Here is a 19,688-nt window from a genome sequence, read left to right as displayed (position 1 = left end):
CATAATGCAAAACGCGTATAGCATCAATAGTTGTGATAGCCCTTCAAGCAATGTATACAGTATTTGAACGGAGCAAACACTGGCCGGGCATTAACTTTAAATAAAAAAATAAAAAAAATAAAAAATAAAAATTATATTAAAAAAAAACCCCTGTAGTCATGTTTGTAGTCGAGGTGACTCATTTAGGTACACTGCCCCCCAGTGGCCAATGTAGGCATACCACCAGTGGGAGCAGCACAATAAATTGAACTAGTTATGTACAACAAACTGTTAAATTCTTTACACTTCAATTATCTTGACTTTTTATAGAGTGCAATTTTCTTTAAAACCACGCTAAAGAAAATAAATCCACTCAGACACGTGAACAACTTTTTTCTTTTTTTATTGGGTTTACCTTGCGCAAGACCACAATAGATTCATCCCCTTATTCAGTTTATACACATTGCATAAGATCATATAGAAGTGATGTACTTAGTGATATGAGAACATTAATCATTGATGTAACTGTCAGATCGAAGGGGGAAAAAACCCCAAATCATTTTACTACCTTTACAAATGTAATCTCGATTCATGCATGGCGGTGGTCTGTGGCTTATGACTTTCGATGCAAAAACAAACAGGGCACTTAAGAGTAGTAGGCTACAGCTCTGATAAAGATTTTCCGTCACACAAAAATATTACACATGCCACATGAGCAACTGCACATGACTGTGAAGGGGCCGTAAGCATCCTGAGGCGTTGTAACGCCTCGTCAGAACTTCTCCACTGAGGTTACAGAACCACAAACAGGAAAACAAGAAATCTCATTGCAAAAAGGTACACTCCCGCCTTAATTAAAAAACAAACAAACGCAACTGATCTAAACCCATCGAGGTAAGTTTTGTCAAGTTGCCAACAGAAGGGCGGAAATCAAGATTGTCTGCAACGCTCGAGTGGGCGGATGGCAGGGTTGGGGGGGGGGGGGGGGGGGGGGGGGGGGACCTGTGTAGTCCCAGCTAAGCCCCTCCAGCAATTCTCTTTGATATTTTATAATATATTTATACATTTTCTCAACACCCCCTTTAAAACATCAGTCAGCATGTTTGTGTCATCACTACACGTGGAGTGCTTGTTGCCATAGTTGCCATCACAAACCGTTTACATGCATTAGGGAGTGCAACACAGGACACGTTGGAAGGCTTCAGAAGACTAGCGCAAATGTAAACACAGCCTAGCACTTGTAGAAGATCCAGTCTAATCAGATTCAACCTTTTTTTTCTTTTCTTTTTTCCTTAAAAAGCCCTTTTGTGAGGGGAAATGTGTCTATATATATATATATATATATATATATATATATATATATATATATATATATATATATATATATAAAACCATGCATCAATACTTAAAAAACGGTTTTAGTCAAGTGTACGTGTGAATAAATGGAAGTGTTGTTAACGAGTTCATATGTACAAAGTGTCCGGCAATAAGAAGAAGAAAAAAAAAAGTTTGCTCTTCCCTGACACTAAAGATCAATGTGTGCAAAACACGTAAGACATTGGATTTTGGTCATTAGGGGAGGAGGGGGAAAAACAAGGCAACACCAAATGATTAATTGTGAATAAAATATTTCAACCTATCAAAACTGCACATCAAACCCAAAATTAACTTTAAAAAAAAAAAAAAAAAAGTGTTCGAAATTGCAATATTTACAGTAACATTACAGGCTGTTAGTAATGTGCACAGTGTCGTTTTTTTCCCCCACTGTAGTGCTTGTGAAATGTGTATTAACTACACATTTCAAAAATGTCTAGTAGAATGTACCGCACGGCAGGAGAAAAAAAATGTATATATAATGTAACAGTCAACTTCAAAGCCAAGCATGGCTTTGTTATTAATAAAACATGTAGAGGCATGTTCTCAGTGAAAAAGACACCTTGTTCAATCTCACTCAGAAATCTCGCAAATCCTGTACAAACTATGTAAAACAGAGGGTAATATTTTTTTGTTGTTGAAAAAGATCCAGTACAACTTCCATTTGAAGTCGTGGTTTTTCTATACAGTGTACAAAACGTGCATTTTTTGAAAGAGTTAAATATCAATATTGTTTTCTTTTTTTTTGTTTTCTGTTTTTTTTATTTTATTTTATTTTTTTTTATAATTTACACCAAAACTAAATTCTCTGGATATGAACAGAGCTTTTGTTCACTGTCCTCAAAAAAAAGAAGAGAAAAAAAAAAAGTTCCAGTCCACAATCCTCGGACACCCCAAAATACTTCTTCTACCCCCAAAACCGATATAAAAAGAGATGCTCCCTCAAACAAAAAAACAATAAAATAAGTCAGTCTGGGGGAAAATAAAAAAAATGTTCCTGAAATTGGACAACAACATTACTGTAAAACAAAACTACATCAAACAAAGCAGTTCACTTCCAATGTCTAAACATGTCTCCAATTCAATTATTTAAAATAGAGTTGTTGTTTTTTAAGAGCTGCAGCAATCTCAAGTCTGAAATGTCCTATTTAAGTGGAGAAAAAGTTTGAACTATTATTACCACGTAAAAAATGTGGCTTGAAGAGGCCATGTTGGAAGACCGTGCATGGCGCTACAGAATGATGCAGTAGGTACCATGACCACAAACTTCTATGAAGCTGCTAAAAAAAAGGATAGAAAAGTGGTTGACTACAGGTCATTATTATTAGAATTATTATTATTTTTAATAAATGCAAATTCCCTTCTTGCCATCTCCAAACAATGTGACGCTTTTGAATTACAAAGAGCGCCTGGATCCCTTGCCAGATCAAGTTGGAGGATATCATGAAGTCAATAGATAATCGATGACCCTGAGAGAATCACTGGCCGATACGATGGCGGCCATGTTTTTTTTTTTTTTTTTTTTCTCAATTGGCTTAAAAAAAAGGAAGAAAAAAAACCTGCCATGTTTCTAAGTTCCAGTTCAAATGTACAGGCACCAATTGTCAGTAGCAGTCATATTTACATCCAAAACTAAAAATGGAGGGAAACACAAAAGAAATACACACAAACGCCCCGCTTGAATCTCCTCTTGTGCCAAATCGTTTTCCACGAGGATGATATGTTTGCATCATAACACCTGGAGCTCCTAATACTCAGTCGTCCTCACATACGCGAACCTCTTTCCTGGAGAATCTGTCCAAAAAATAAATAAAATAAAATTACGAGATGGTATTTAGGTGACATATTATTATTATAAACGCCACTTGTTTCATATTTTACAGGGTGCAAACTAAGGAAGGATCCTGGAGAATTTTGAGGCACTTGTGACTGACATCTAGTGGCTATAAAAAGTCTACACGTTTTATTTATTTATTTGGCTATAGGGTCACATTGACTCATTCACTCGCAGCCATTTTCACTGAAGCAACCCCTTCGCTCCCGGCTGTTTTACTGGCCCACAGAATATCATGTTCTATTGCTATAAAAACATGGAACCTGCCAAAATAAAGATTAGAGTCTCTTCTTTCATCAGGGGAAAAAAAAAAGTATGTTTCTATCTGTTTCCGTTTTGCATCAATTTGCATTAGAATACAGCTAGGTTTAATCAATATTCACATTCCTGGTGAAAACATTGGCAAAAAGAGCTTGTTGCAACATGGCTGATACTTATACTCTGCTGCCACCCACTGGCTGTTTCTGTAATAGTACAAAGGCTGCTAAAAAACAAAAACTTATACATATGTCTTTGTGAGCATGGTAACATTTAAAATAGTACGTATTTATACGTTTTTGGGAGCAAAGGAGTTTATTATGGTGAGAAAAGCAAATCAATATCCCTCTGCATTCATTAGCTTCTGGCTTTTTTGACAGCTCCTCGAATTCATTTGCAGCTGGGGTTGCTCCTGAAGGCACATCAGAAACCTCTCAGGACAGGTGTAACACGTCACCAAGGAGATGAGGAAAAGGTGAAAGGCAAGGAAGGGGATGAGGACTATCGCCAGTTGAGCGCTCACCAGTGAGTTTGTAAGTGCTCAACCCTAATCAGAATCATTCATTTCATAATCCGTGTCTTCATCGTCGCTCTGAGCAACATGCAGCATGCGGACGGCACAGAAGACAAGAGAGACACGTTTTTAGAAACAACGGACTTGAATGGGAGGTGGACACATGGGGAAGAGGAGGGGGGGAAAAAAAGGCGGGGGGAAAAAAATCATGCAAGTGAACTCCCAAAAAAAAAGAAAGAAAAAAAAAAAGCACAAAACAGATGTTAAACACTGACACATCACATGCAAAACATATGTACAGTATATATAAAACGACGTGGTGCAAAGGACACAACCTCAACTGGTTCTACTTTGCCGACATTTCCTCTCCGCATGCACGCCCATGTATACCTTTGCCTTCTCGCTGGGCTCACTGTTTGTCCCGTAGGATTGATTGTGCAGCTCCTTGGAGACGACACACAGGAACTCAGCTTGGTCTTCGTTGCCGTAGTTGTAAGAAGAGCCGATGCTGACCAGCTAGAAGGACACGACAGCAAAGATGAGCAATTTTTTTAAATGTACGCAATTGGGAAAGTTGATGAGTTTCCCGCAAGTAACTGAATCTTTTCGCCAACTTTAACATTACCTTTTCAGATGACAACAAAACAAGTACAGTGGTACCTTTACTTACTTTTTTTTATTTTTTTTTTTACTGAATTCATTGTTCATTATTTTGATTAGCAATTTGTTTAAAAATTCAGCCTTTCAACAGCAAATATTCTCACATTGCCTCCTCAATGAAAGCAGCCAAATTGTTTATTTATTTATTTTTATTATTATTATTATTATTATTATTTTATTTATTTTTTTTTCAAAATGAAACATTTGTAAATATCTGCTTCTACTTTGGAAAACCAATCAACATTTTTTCTGTTACGGACCAAAGCAGTAACTGAATCACAAATTTGTTTGTGCTTTTTCTGCATGGTCAATTTGAAATCACATAATATTTTTGGGCCGAAAATAAAACACTGGGGTTAAAAAATAAAATAAAAAAATTTATCATTAACAGATTAATCGATCAAATTATCGTTAGTTGAAGCAGAAGTAGGAGTGTAAATAATCCGCTCCAGACCTCCAAAAAACAATTTGGGGGGAGAGAAAAAAAGCAATGGCTCATAACTTTAAAATTTGTAAGTTGAGGCACTTACTTGTAAGTCAAGGTAACACCGTATTGAATAATTCTACCCTTTAGTATCTGTTACATTTGAAGAAAGGTAAACAATTACAGACAAGAGCAGAGGGGGAAAAAAGGGTAAAAATGAAAGCATGTGCATCGAGAAAAAAGAACAATCAGAAAAACCTACAGAAGGTAATAATGCAAAGACACCAAGTATGGTCTGTTTCTATTGACTGAAAAACTGAAGATGGTGGAGGGGGGGACTCGACCACATGAAGTCAACATGCAACTTCACAAGTCAGTCGGGAATATGATCGGGTCAGCTCAAGCTTGTTGTGGGGAAACTAGGGTTGGGGGCGGGGTGTCTTTTAGCAACCCGGAAAGACAAGCTTGCAAGTATCAGGAGAAGAAAAAACAAAAAACAAAAAAAAAAAACACATTTAACTTCTCATCCTACAGATCTCATGGGACCCACAAAAAAAATAAAAAAAATAAATAAAAAAACAAAAAACAAAAAAAAGTAATAAAATGATGAGCACTGAATGAACAAATTCTGTAGCCCGAAAGACGACAACCCAAAAACAGCAATTCCGGGTCAAGAAAGCCCATCTGCCCTCAGCGTGAACACACTGGCTACTTGTAAACATTTCGTCCCCTGTGTGCATGTTCAAACAGGCAGTCAGGAGACATTGCTGCTGGGATCATGTTGCTCGTCTTGGCAAAAAAAATAAAAATAAAATAAAAAATAAATCAACTAGTGCTAAGTGGGCAAACAACACAACTCCCATATTTTCCTTGTAAAGGGTAACATGGAAAACACGAACTAACCTCGTCTCCGTGATAACATGTCTAACAATTTAGTGAGCATAAACATCTGAAAACAGAAGATCAGAAGATTAGCACGGATGCTAACAGCATGAGGTGATCCAGCTTGTCCACCAAAATTAAATATGAAAGCAGAACTAGCATCAGCGCGTTTACCATCAAGGTAACAAATTGATCTTTGCTTAATATAATATGATCACCGATATTCGCTGACACCCATGTCACTCACCAGGCGGGGCCCAGCCGTTCAAAACACTCAAAGTCACAAGTAATGCAGTTTCATGCATATTTTGTTGTTCAAAACTCAACTCAATGCAATCTATAGAGCACTACGCAACTACAGTTGTAACCAAGTGCTGTACAGAATAAAACATATCAGGGGTGTCGGGCGATAAAATTTTGTAATCGTAATTAAATCGTATGACTTCAATAGTTAACTCACGATTAATCACAGATTTTAATCTGTTCTAAATGTTCAATAAAATATTTTTTTCTAAATTTTATACTCTTGTTAACGTAACAGTGGGGAAAAAAATGTTAAACTAATAGAAATATGGCTGCATTTTTTTAGTCATTGATAGAGTAATTTCATAATACATAAAATTGAGATAAAATTAAAAACGATGTGTACTGTAAAAAAAACAAAAAAAAAACAAGTGCGATATCGATTTGTCTTGGTCATTTTTATGCCACTAGATGGCATAATGGCATTTGCAGGACAGTGACAGTAACTTCATGTTAGATAGCTCTTAACTCTTTGACCGCCAAAAAACATTTAATAACGATGAGTAAAATCACGACATATGCCGCTATAAACCTTAAATTACGTCAACTACATGTTTTTTTATTTTTTTTATTTTTTTTAAAATCAGTGGGAAGTACAACGTCTAAGTGCAGCGCTGCTGGTCACTGGAGTTGTGAAATCAAAAACAGCCACTACCTATGGCCAGCAGATGGCAGCATTGTATCACTTTTCAATGGGCTGCTGGTGTATGTAATTATGAAACCAAACGTTTTCAAGGATGACGTGAATGATCAAAGCCTTTGTCACATTAAACCGAATTCACAGAGCATCAAAAAAAGCGAAACGTAAAATATTTGTTTCAAAGTCACTGTTGTGGAGAAAACGTATCTTCACAAAAAGCTCGTTTCCTCATCTTTTCAATTTTTTGCTCAATGTCACGCAAATGTCCTATTTTCTAATGGTGATTATTACTAAAGAACGGAATATGGTAGAAAACACCCTTTTTTTCTAATAAAAGAATGGAATGCGATCTTTCATTTGGTACCCACATTGTATATGTATTAAAAGTACAATGTTCTGTTTGCCTTGAAAGATGAGCTAAAATGCTCGAAATCGGCTGCCACTGTTTTTTTGTTTGTTTTTTGATAATGTATGACAGTAAAAGAGTTAATTGCCAGTCTACAAAAATCAATTTTCATCTGATTACGTGATAAATTGATTGGATAATGAGTAGAATAATCCAACTGATAGCTGCAGCCCGACAAAACAGTCTTAATTCTGAACCATGTTGAAATGGGCAGACTGATTGAAGATAATCCGCCGGAAAACAAATTCTTGGTGGCCCACTTGTGTTTCTAGGAGTTTCTCATCTGACACATGTAAGCAGATTAGAGATTTTAGCTGTGGATGGAAAGTCAAAGTGGCGGATGGCAAGCTTCTAAAAAACGTGAGTGAGGTATAACTTAAATAAAAATCCTAAGAAAATCGTGTGCCAGGTGTTCTTTTTGGTCTAGCTGATGATTTTGAAGAAGGATCAATGCAAAGAAGGAGCCAACATATACTGTGAAGTGTGTCAACTTGGGACCAACACTGGCCAACAGGGGGCGTGTGTTTGTGTTTGTAAGGGCGACAAGGGGACCATGCAGTGAGCAGCCCGTGGACGGAAACATGTGGGACACACCTCTCCGCTGTTGTTTGGCAAAGCAGACTCCTCTCCCTTCACCTCCCTTGACACAATGAGTAGAAACTCTGACTGGTGGGCCCGCCCGTAACCTATACTGACAAACTGCAATGACCAATCAGAGCACAGAAAGGATGCCCGGGTCACGTATGCGCACATTGAGAAGAGAGTTGCCGGTTGGGCTCGGTCGGCGGCACATTCTGACATTGAGGCTTGGACTATGTGAGCGTTGCAGGAGGGGGGGGGCGGGTGAAGCACATGAAAACAGGGCTGCGGATGTCATCCCCCCCAGGGCTCCTCCCCTCCCAGGACGTTACCTGTTCAAATTTCCAGCCGTCCGACATGGTTGACACCATCTGTGTCAGTTCCTCTTCCTGGCACTGAAGCACTCGGTACACATGCTTCACTGGCACCTGAGGAAAGAAAAAGGCGGGGCTGTTTTAGAGCACCTCGTTGTCAGCTGTGAGTGCATGAATTGCATGGGGAGGATGGATTATTATTTTTTATTTTTATCTAGTGAAATGATAGTCAGCGTGTCGCTTTAGAGCGCCTCGTCGCGGCATGCAAATGCCCCAAGGCGACCTGGTGGTACATTCCAGCCACCAGAGGCTTGAAGTAGATTTATTTTCCAGCTCACGAATACAGATACTAAACAAAGTAACATCCATTATTGCAGGTTGCAGTCCAGGTATTTGATTGACGGTTGAGTGGGGGGGGGGGGCGTGGTTTCAACATTCAAGAAAACGTGAGAAGATTTTGATTTTTCATGATATTGAAGCCTCATTTTTACATACCTGAAACTTTTTTTAACCATTAAAATGTGACATCATCTCTGTGATGTGTCAAATTTACAGTTTTATTTTCACTTTACAGAGACTTCAAAAAGGAGAAGTCAAGCCCAAAATTTTCTTTACATTATGTTTTATGCGCTCCCCACTAGTCTAAACAAGACATTCTGATTAAAATTGTGTTTGTGGAATATAAATAAAGCAGCAAAATTTTCTCTCTCCAAGGTGGCGGCCATTTTGCCACTTGAAAATGGCATCACAGTTGCTCAGGGCTCAGATAATGACCAATCATGGCTGATCCGTTTGGTCATGTGACATTCGTAACCTGAATAAAGCAGCAAAATCCATCCATCAATTTTCCAGATCCACTTTTTTTTTTTTTTTTTTTAATCCATCTCAGGGGGCGGCCATTTTGCCACTTACTTTCGACTGAAAATGACATCACAGTTGCTAAGGGCTCAGGTAACGACCAACCATGGCTCAGCTTGTGAATGTCACATGACCAAACTCAGAATATTCAGGCGACAACAAGTGGCAAAATGGCCGCCCCGAGATGGATAGAAATGGGTGGATTTAGCCAGTTTATGCATGTTCCACACCATGTTCACACTAGTGGGTGCATACGACATGTGATAAAAAGAACATTTTGGGCTCGACTTGACGTCACTTCTAAATTGAGAGAATATTAATCTAATGTAAAAAATCTGCATACCTGTGATGTCTTGCAGTCCCTTTCCCTGATCTTGTCCTTGATGAGCTTTATTAATGATGTGATGTTGTAAAATTCGGCTTCTTCCAAGACACCTGAAACATTTTTTTTTTTAAATAAATCAATCTCACAAAATATACAAGAAAATGTTTGGCAGGCATAAATATTTAGTAGGTTTACACAAACATTTGTTAAACATGTTGGGAAAAAAAATATAGTATTTGATACCTTCCTCAGCTAGATCCCTGTTGAGCACCAGTTTGCCATGCCTCAAGTAGTTGAGCACCGGCCCAAAGTACGTAGGGTCTCTGTCAATGAGATAGGCACCAGTTTCATCCTGAAAAGAAGAGGAGGAATATCAGCGACGCAATGATCACAAGCCTTCAGCCATCCCTGAACGTTGAACGCAGTGCTTTTCATAAGCATCGTCATGTGACTAAAACATGTGGGGTTTTATGAGGTCAACTCCGCGTTCATAATCTCTCGAGTGGAATATCACTTTACTATTCCTACAGGACTTGGATTTGACCCATCATTATTCCCAAACCTTTTTAAAACGGTGTGGAAAAGAGCCTTTTGGAACATGGTGCTGGTTGATCTCTTATACTCTGTTTTTGTAATAGCTACCGTTGTTTCAATGATTCTCTTCAGTTCAGAGGTTGCGTCAAAGTCTTCTGCATGCTCTAACAAAAAAAAAAAACAACAACGTATAAATACGTCTTTGGGAGCATGGTAATATTTTAAAATAGAGCGTATTTATACGTTTTTGGGAGCAAATGAGTTTATTATGGTTGAAAAAGTAAATTAACTTTGGCTTTTTGACAGCTACACAAATTCATTTCCATCTGCAGTTGCTCCTGAAGGCACATCAGAAAGCTGTCAGGACCGTTTCATCCTGAAACGAAGAGGAGGAATATCAGCGACGCAGTGATCACAACCCTTCAGCCATCCCTGAAATTTGAAAACACAGTGACAAGTGGGATTTTTATGAGGTCAACTCCGCGTTCATAATCTCTCGCGTGGACTATCACTTTACTATTCCCACAGGACTTGGATTTGACCCCGATTCCTTCGCAACCGCTGGGTATTCCCCTATTTCTCTAAGTACTGTGATTAGGCCGGCTTTGTCTCACGGGGGATTTTTCAAACAATTAGAGCGGAAAAGCACTGGGACTGAATCCGCCAAGGGAGCAGGGAGAAAGCACCTTGGTTTATAAGCGACAATTAGCTCAGTGGCCTACCCTGACACAGAACTTCAAATTCAATCGGCTTTTTCTTCTGCGTACACAGAAGGCATATTTCTCTAAATTTGTGTTACTTCTCATTTATCGATAATCCATACTGAATTTGCTGATGCTATATTGTTGTTCAAGTGGAGCATCAGCAAAGTGTCAGGCTTGGATTCTAGTCCACTCAAGCCCAAACTCCTAAATTGTAGGACAGACCCAAGTCAGGTCAGCACATGTGCGAATTCTCAGGAGTGTGGGGCCTCATTACAAGTGCCGTGCTAATTTCCGTCCGTCCAATTAAGACAAAATGTCCCATTACATGTCATTTTATAATATCTGCACTCTGATGACAGGTTGGCCTTCTTTTCATCGTAAAAATATCCCACTCAAGCCCAACAGACATTCTTGCTCCGAGTCAACTTTTGCCATTTGGGATCTATAGTCACTTATCTGGCAAAAAAAAAAAAAAAAAAAAAAAAAGTACATAGAGAGTCTTGTGGCAACGAATCAAATGTGGATTTTGAGGCTACAAAAGATGTTTTCAGCATTTTGTTTTCGCAGCATCAGAAACTTCTACTTTGTGTTATCCTATTTCGGGCTGGTTGGCACACACTACCACCTTTGTTAGTTTGTTAATAAACAAAAGCTCTCAATTGAGAGAATACCTCCACCAAGGCCAATCCAATCAATAACACCAGATTGTGTCAGATTCAGCCATAAGAGCTTATTGTGCATAAATGAGGCAGGAAAAAAAAAGAAAAAAAAGTGGTTGACTTGCTTTGCTATTTCTGAAGATTTCAAGAGGATACCTTTGTACATCTGGTACATTCGATAAACGTTCCACCAAAGCCCTGAAGGTGTCTTTAAACTCATTCACTGGCATGGACGTTCATATTTGTCAAATGGAATACAACCATTTAGTGCCATGGACGTTCATATTTGTCAAATGGAATCCAACCATTTAGTGCCATGGACGTTCATGTTTGTCAAATGGAATCCAACCATTTAGTGCCATGGACGTTCATATTTGTCAAATGGAATACAACCATTTAGTGCCATGGACGTTCATATTTGTCAAGTTTTTCAACGGGGACATGCGGAAGAGTATCTCGCTCAGCTTGTCCTGCGATTTTCAGGTTTGTATACAGAAGATAAAAAATGTGGTGGTAAATCTCAACTTCTCACTAGTCACTAGAACTCAATGTGTGCTTGCATTAGGTGAGTAAGTGCCTCAATATTGAGTGTTGTTAGAGACTGGAGGTTGTTTATATGTATTGCTGTCAAGTACAAAAGCACAATTGTGCTTTTTTTTTTTTCTTTTTTTTTTTTTACAAAATTGTGATCTTTTTTAAATATCGCCAACCTCACCACAATATCGTGATAATTATCGTATCGTGAGCTTCATATCATGATATTTGGATATTGTTACATCCCTAATAGTTATTAAAAAAAAAGAAAAGGGGGTGATTGATGTACTATGTTACCAGTTAATTTCAGAATCGATTACTCGATTCATTTCTATTTCTCACGTTGCCAACATGCTATAAGTCGGACAAGTTTCAGTTTCTCATGCTCAATCACGGTATGTAAAATATTTGGCCATAAAAGCCCTGTCTCAGTTTTGAATCCATTTTATAGTTTCGGGCGTCACAAAAGCAAAGAATATTAGCACAGAGTCACTGTTCTGTTTCATATGTTTATTCACAAAAAGCTTATTTCCTGTGTTTTTTTTGGTGAGAAACCTTTTCTTTTCTTTTTTAAATGAAACTAATCGATGATCTGCTGTAGTGCTGAGGTCAGAAAAAAATAAGGGATGCGAGGCACAAATCAGGCATACTTAAGTCAATTAGAGCGATCTTTGATTTTGTTGGTATGCATAAAAGCAAACAGTCTAGACAAACTATATTAAAAAAAACTAAACCAAATAAAACACCTTCCGTATACTGATGACAAACACGCTGCACTTATACCGGCCAAAAACAATCACTTAAAGCAAAAATGGCAGATTTATGAAAACGTGTCAACAGCCACCAAATAGAATTAGGTCACTTTAGTGTGGGTCAACCATAATACATGATTTAATCTTGTGGTCGGGGCCTCAGAAAGGAGGCATACATGCGGCGACGGACACGTGTCGAGCACATGACGCTGAGAAGCGCCATCTGGAGACAACCCTCAATTCAACTTCACATGTCACGTTGCACAATTAACACCATCAAAAGGACACATTACTGCCTTAGGAAGATAGAGAAAGAAACATCCTCATCATCCTCATCATCGCAGGAGAAAGGAAAGCCGCACAGAAGCAGCGTTTAAAGACGATGCAGTGGAGCGCCGAGCCACGTGACGGCAGCTACTTAAGCCAAGTGGAAGTCGGATCCTTGTAGCGTAGGAGCCAGAATCCCCGCTGGAGTAGACGCGGTAATGGCATCGTCAAATAGGCCTTCATCTTTTAAATAATACACGCATGGCATCGAGGCAGGTTTGGATAGGAAACGCGCTCATGTTTCGCAAAAGATTCTTCTTGGTGAGGCCCATTTTCAGCTGCAGGCTGTAGATGAACGTTTTTCTTATGAAGCCTTTGAAAAACTTTGCTGTAATGATGACCTGGAACATTGAGGAATAAGACTGACTCAGTCTTGTGTTGCTTCGAGATAAAAAGTCTAGTTAGACTTAAACGCCACATACCAAGTGGCGCTGCTGAAAACAATGAAAAGGTCACACATAGGAGTGTGACGATATATCGATAGAGAAATTGTGATACTTTGTCTCCCGATAGATTATCGATATGCTTACGGCGATATTTGCAGTTAACTCATTCACTCCCATCCATTTTCACTGAAGCAACCCCCTTCGCTGTTTTATTGGATTTTGACTGATTTTGCAAGGCCCACAGAATATTTTGTTCTACCGCTATAAAACATGGAACCTACCAAAATAAAGATTAGTCTCTTCTTTCATCAGGAAAAAAAGCAGCAATTAGCATTAGAATACAGCTATGTTTGATCAACATTCACATTCCTGGTGAAAACAGTCAAAAAGAGCTTGTTGCAACATGCCCCTGGCTGATCTCATGCTATGCTGCCACCTGCTGGCCGTTTTTTTGTAATAACTACCATTTTGCATAAAAACACAAAAAAACGTATAAATACGCTTTTGGGAGTGAAGGACAAAGTATTAAAAACGGATTTACATGTTTTTGGGTTTGAATGAGTTAATATAGAGCCAATAACTGCTCCATTGTTCATTACTTATTGAGCAATTACTTGGCGGGCCGCAAGGGGGAGCACCTCATAAGAGTGGTGGGGAAATGTACGGAAGTCTTCAGGCGAAGAAGACTCATGAGCTTAGCTTAATACGTTTCTATGAACATTTTGTATAATAGCTTCAATTTTAACGTTTGAAAACATTTTATGTTTTGACTTCCTGGAGTACACAATTTCTGAGGAATATTCATATTGATTTAATTGGATTGAATAAGTAATTTTATTTATTTACTTTTGCAATGTTACTCAAAAAAATTGTCTCAGTTTATAAAATGAAACAATTGACGATGTAACTGTCACTGACATGTTGCATGAGAATAGTGTTTAAGAAATGACACAAATTTGTTCACTGAAAGTGGTCTTTGTTAAGAAGACACCATTTTGAATATTGTGTTTCAGTGATGGTATCATGGTGGTACAAAAAGAAACTAGTTTCTCATTGAAAAAAAAAAACATCAGTTTTATGTCTTGAGTAGTTTTATTGTCGCGTGAACTGTATCGTCCAACCACTTTTTTTTTTTTTTGCTCAACATAGCTAGTAAGAAATCTCATGACGTACCATCACAACAGCCACAAACAAAATGAACAATTTGCTACTAACAGCAATAATCAGTCTCGAACAACCATAGCACGACTGAGAAGCTCCCTTTAAAATTCCAGTGAAACGTTTACGTCGCTCCACACGATTGTACTCAGGCACATACAAGCAGAATTCAGCATTAGATGCGGCCGCGTTCCTCATCCACGCAGAAGAGCTCGGCGAAGATGTTAAGAGGAACAAGAATCTTTTGTGATGGGACGCCTGAAAAATTCATGCAGCTCTCAACAGCGAGGATGCCCGCCCGGCCTTCGCTTGAATAGTCTGAACCGAGTCGGCCAAAAAAACCATTTCTGACGTGCATCTCTTCCCTCTCAACTTGTTTTTTTTTTTCTGGGGGGAATATGATCAATTCTGTTTGGGTTCACGTCGCATAAAAGAAGTGAGGATAACATTGCCCAGATGTGACAATACAAGAGTAAAAAAAATAAAATACAGACTTATTCATAAGAGCGTGTCAACGGTTATGACCTGGCACGTGATAGCACTTTCTCCCCTGGTCTAAGCCCACGTGCAAAACAGACTCCAGCCAACCACATGAATAATGCAAGTTTCAAGAGTAGCGGGGAAGCACGTCAGCATGCATGGCTGAGAAATGAACCTCTCATCTCCTTAGTTGAAACACAAACACAATGCTGCACTTACTTGAGATGGGGAAAGGGGGGGGATTGCATGTCAGGCGCTTGCACTTTTTTGTCACATGCACAGCTATACATGTCAAAATTCGCCGATTAATTGACAAGTAATCGCTTATCAAATTAATCGACAACTATTTCAATAATCAAGGAACCGCTTGGAGCCATTTTTTACATTTAAAATGGTCCAATTCCTCTGATGATTTCAGTCATTGTTGACTGATTTCTGGAGTCCTTCATGGACTGATTAGCTTCTGTGTTTATAGACATTTGCAAAAATTTGTTTTTACTTTACTTTAAAAAAATAACCGAACCGGCAATATAGTACATCATTCCCCTTTTTGTTTTTTTAAATCACTATATGAATACAAAGTTTCAAATATTATCGGTGGCCGATAATTAAAGGGATATATTATTTAGCCATTTTTGGCAATCAAACATGAATATTTTGCCTATAATAAATTTGATATTTTCAATATTTTTCATGTACAACTAGCACCTTTAAAAACACATTATGCAACTTGCTGTACTGAAAATGACATCATAATGACTCAGCTGTTTCTTGTGACATTTTTAAAACATGATTGTTTTGTTTTGGTAAACTCAAAATGAGTTACTGGTTGTCTTCGAAGCCGAGATATCAATCAAATTCAGCTTCATGATGCTTTACACAATGTTTGAATTTATTTGTACATGTTAGACTTATCGTAGGACTAAATTAATTTTGAAAACAATTATCGGCTTAGCAGTTAGCGACACTTTCTAAATTATTGGTTTATCGTATTAGTTGAAAATTGCATTATTGCGCACCCCTATTTGAAATAAACACAAATCACTGGTTAATAGTTAGGGGAAAAAATGCTTTTGTAATACACTTTAATGCAAAATTTTAATTAATTTGAATAGTCGATTAATCGATTCCAAAAATATTTGATAGTGACAGCACTAGGGGTGTGAATTGGGTAGTACCTGACGATTCGATTCGTATCACGATTCACAGGTCACGATTCGATTCGATACCGATTAATCCCGATACGAATTTATAAGTTGATTGTTGCGATTTTTTTCATTCAAATTTAGAAAATACTAATCAGTAAACTTTTAGAGTGTAAGATTTGTATGAAAATGTATTTATTTATCTGAAACTTCAGTCTTATAGAGGTTGTAATCCGTTTCATGTTTGAACAGCATTAAAATAAAATATTAAGGCTTAATGTTTCGTTCATATAACATTCTTCCATGCTTAAGGTTTGAACCCTAACCCGAAGTAAGACGTTTTGTTGAATATTTTTACATTAAAAATGGAAGTTTAAAAATCGGTTCAGCCGCCTATTGAATCGATTCGAGAATTGCGCGTTGTAGTATCGCAATATATTGCCCAATCGATTTTTTTTTAACACCCCTAGACAGCACTCTACGCAGTGCTTCGTAGAAGTACTCGCTGGTTACAACACTGAAGTCCCTGTAAAGTCAAAATAAATATTTCTTGTTGTGAAAATTCAAGCTGACATCTACCACCATCTAGCATCTTTCTTAATACTTTCTGCTAAAGTGATGATCATAAACAAGAGCACCATAATCTTCATAAAACACAAAATTTTCAATCAGGTTCTTGTATAGCATCTTTGACTGCAAGTTGCGGCTGCTCCGCGTGCATATTTTCCAACCAACTATACATTTAACTTGACGTTTATAATTTAAGAAAAAGCGGCAAGTGATACCGCATCCATCCACTAATAACCTTTCGCATACCAAACACGTTCCTAAATCAAGCAGCACTCACGAGAGAGGGGCAGTAATGACTCGGGGTTCCTCTCATCACGCACTTAAGGCACGGGATCGACATTGAAGGATAAACTGACCAAAAAAAGCAAGCCGATTATCGGGAGATTAAAATATTGGCATTAAAATGCAAGATGAGCCACGGTCCCCGTTGAGCGCAAAGTAGGGCAGATTATAAAAGTAGATGAAAACAAACCATCATAGAGGTGTTCAAACGAGCAGCAATGCATGGAAAAAGTGTGTCGCACCGCGCATGCGGACACTAATTCAACGTGTTTGACGGTTGCTCGGCGGGCTTGAAAGCCCACAGGCGGCTTGCTGTTCAACTTGGGCAGATGCACAAACATAAAGCCAACCTCCCCTCCTCCTGCTTGCGGAGCATGTGGAGGCCATTCAGGGAGAGAGGAGTGACTTCATCCCCGGCAGCACCTCACCCCACTTGGCAATGACTTCTTACTCATGCTGGGCGCCTTGCCACCGGCACCATGGCTGCTTGCTGGAGGGCCAATGGGGCACCCCTTTTATAGCGGGAGGGAACAAAATATGGCCCGCAGGACACACAAGGCTCGCTCTGTTCTTCAATCCATCCTACCCGGCATTTAAATTCTAAAAAGTCCTGTAATATGTTTTGCACGACGTTGTTTTCCCTAAAAAAATACTCTCATGTGTACCAAAATACTAAACATAAACCACAGATAATGCTAGACTGTGTAGTTAACTAAAAACCACATAACTTTGTCTTTTAAATGGGGAAAGCTTGGTCACGAAATGAATTAAACACGTATGTCAAGGCACAATCGATCATATTAAAACAACAAATTGGAATTTCACAATTAATGTGTTTTATTAAATAAAGTCTGTTTTAAATGATAAAAAAAAAAGTTAAATGGGCGGGAAAAAAAGATAAATCATATTTTGCTCTGGGAATTAAACACCAAATGTGTCAGGCAAGGTGCCTATTTGTGGGTCAACTCCTGTGTCAAAAAAAATTACAGGACTCGTGTCTCAAAAGAGAGTTTTCAAATCCAAACTACAAACATTTTCCACTGAGGTAATCCCACTGGAGTCAAACACACTTTTTCCATCTTTCTGACACGCATTCATGCACTTTATGTCATCCGGGTCTTTGAAACAGGTTCCCTTGATGACCCCGTTGAGCTTACAAAAAAAACACACAAAAAAAACACCAGGAACTGTTGGATGCTCATGCCACAAATCATCTCTTTTCGCAAACTGAATAAACCTAACATGCAAAAACTCTTTGTGGACGTGCTGCTCATCTGTCAAACATTGAAGGGAAAAAATTTGAACTGATATCTTTTGTGAATCCAGTCCTGGAATGTTTCTGACACTTCCTAAGTGGCAAAGAAAACTTTCATAAATGTAAAATGTGAATAAACGTTGAGCAAAATCAGACGACGCACTTAAGACAAATTACATGAATGACAGCACAATTGTAATAATAATCTCGAACCTATTAAGGGTACAATTTGCCGTCTTGGTTGAGAAATATTCCAATTTGCTCAAGTGTAACGCAATGCAACGGCGGCCTCGACGAAAAAGAAAAAAAGTTTGCAGTTCGATATTATAAAATTAAAAACCAGTATGTAACAAAAAAAGATATACAGACGCCAAGAATTTGGCTTATTCTAAAATAAAAAAAAAAGATAACATATAACCTACTTTTATGTCACTTATGTGTGACTTTAATTAACCCCCCACCCAATGGCAATCATGTGGTGACTGTAGGAATCTAGCCTTTGAGCTAATGCTAACTAGCTTGTAGAAGGGAGAAAATACAGTTTACGTTAGGTTGGTTATTGAAATACCACACCATCAAGTTAAACTGTGAGATTAGCTACGTCAATAACATCCGGCTGTTCGATTAAGCCGTTCGTAAATAACGACATTTTTTCATCGAAAAGTAAAAAAAAGAAAAGAAAAAAAAAGCAACAAAACCAAGTGCGGACCCAAGTGCTAACTAGCTTAGCATTTACCTTGTCGGAATCGAGCTCCGGGTCAGCTTGGCTCAGCCTGTAAAGAAACGACTTGGGGTCTCGACACAACGTCTGTCTAGTTGTTAAAAAATAGGTCCCGCCGACGTTTAGCCGAATCCATTTGGACGAGCCCGCGCCGGGCGGGGGGCTTCTCTCCGCCGAAGAATGGCTCAAACACCGGCGGTGAACGGAGCCGCTGCTTTCCGAGTTGTTCTCCGCCATCCCTCGCGCTCGACTCGCGTCGTCTCCGCCGCCCTCGCCTTCGCCTCGGCTGTTTTGCTGACGGGAAATCTCACTAGCTGCCTGCAGCCGCTTGGCTTGCTCGACTCAAGCAAAGTCCCGGCCACTCCCACTAACAACGCACTGGCGTCTCACTCCATCCGCCCGGACCCCGCACTCACTCACGTGCACTTGCATGCGTGCATTATTCCACGCGAGACGCGCGACTGGAAACGTTCGCGGTGATGTCACGAATTATATGGGAAGTCGTTCAAGTATTTTAATCGATATCGTGGAAATCCAGTTCATTTATCCATTTGAAACAATGTCCTGTTCTTGGACAAAGGGATGTAAATGTAAACATGTTGTAATCTGATTCGTTGATTAATCGAAAAAAGTAATCGCCAGAATAATCGATTACGGCAATAATTGCTAGTTTGCAACCCTCATTGTTTTGTGTAATAAATCTGATAGTGTGTTAAATCGCACTAACAATATTCAGTCCTACCAATAGATTTTGCCTCACTAGTGACATGTTTATCAATATAATGCTCAAACGACCTGCCACAGCGTCACACACATTTGCATTAAACAAAG

The 19,688-nt window shown here is 38.7% G+C and overlaps 1 protein-coding gene across 4 annotated transcripts; it reads right to left on the bottom strand.

The window, feature by feature from the left end:
• Positions 1-973: 973 nt before the first annotated feature.
• On the bottom strand, positions 974-19,300 carry kctd5b (potassium channel tetramerization domain containing 5b). 4 transcript variants are annotated; one of them, XM_077503200.1, is made up of 8 exons: positions 18,873-19,300; positions 9,594-9,702; positions 9,369-9,460; positions 8,186-8,281; positions 7,869-7,973; positions 4,350-4,475; positions 3,969-4,037; positions 974-3,147 (listed from the first exon to the last, which is right to left on the bottom strand). In XM_077503200.1, exons 1-7 carry the CDS (start codon positions 19,092-19,094, stop codon positions 3,993-3,995), a joined length of 795 nt encoding a protein of 264 aa, XP_077359326.1. In that variant the 5' UTR covers positions 19,095-19,300; the 3' UTR covers positions 974-3,147; positions 3,969-3,992. The 4 variants fall into 4 exon arrangements, with proteins under 4 accessions (XP_077359326.1, XP_077359327.1, XP_077359328.1 ...); XM_077503201.1 differs by lacking the exon at positions 3,969-4,037; XM_077503202.1 differs by lacking the exon at positions 7,869-7,973.
• Between the last annotated feature and the right edge of the window lie 388 nt (positions 19,301-19,688).

Source organism: Festucalex cinctus, chromosome 17 (genome assembly GCF_051991245.1).
Source record: "Festucalex cinctus isolate MCC-2025b chromosome 17, RoL_Fcin_1.0, whole genome shotgun sequence".
Lineage (NCBI taxonomy): Eukaryota > Metazoa > Chordata > Actinopteri > Syngnathiformes > Syngnathidae > Festucalex > Festucalex cinctus.
This window is presented reverse-complemented; position numbering and strand designations above follow the sequence as displayed.

Coding starts and splice junctions, on each gene's coding strand:
- kctd5b (XM_077503200.1), bottom strand. CDS start 19,094: ATGGCGGAGAACAACTCGGAAAGCAGCGGCTCCGTTCACCGCCGGTGT. Junction 9,461..9,593: donor CAGGGATCTAGCTGAGGAAG/GTATCAAATACT, acceptor AAAATGTTTCAG/GTGTCTTGGAAGAAGCCGAA. Junction 8,282..9,368: donor GGGACTGCAAGACATCACAG/GTATGCAGATTT, acceptor TTCTTTCCTCAG/GTGCCAGTGAAGCATGTGTA.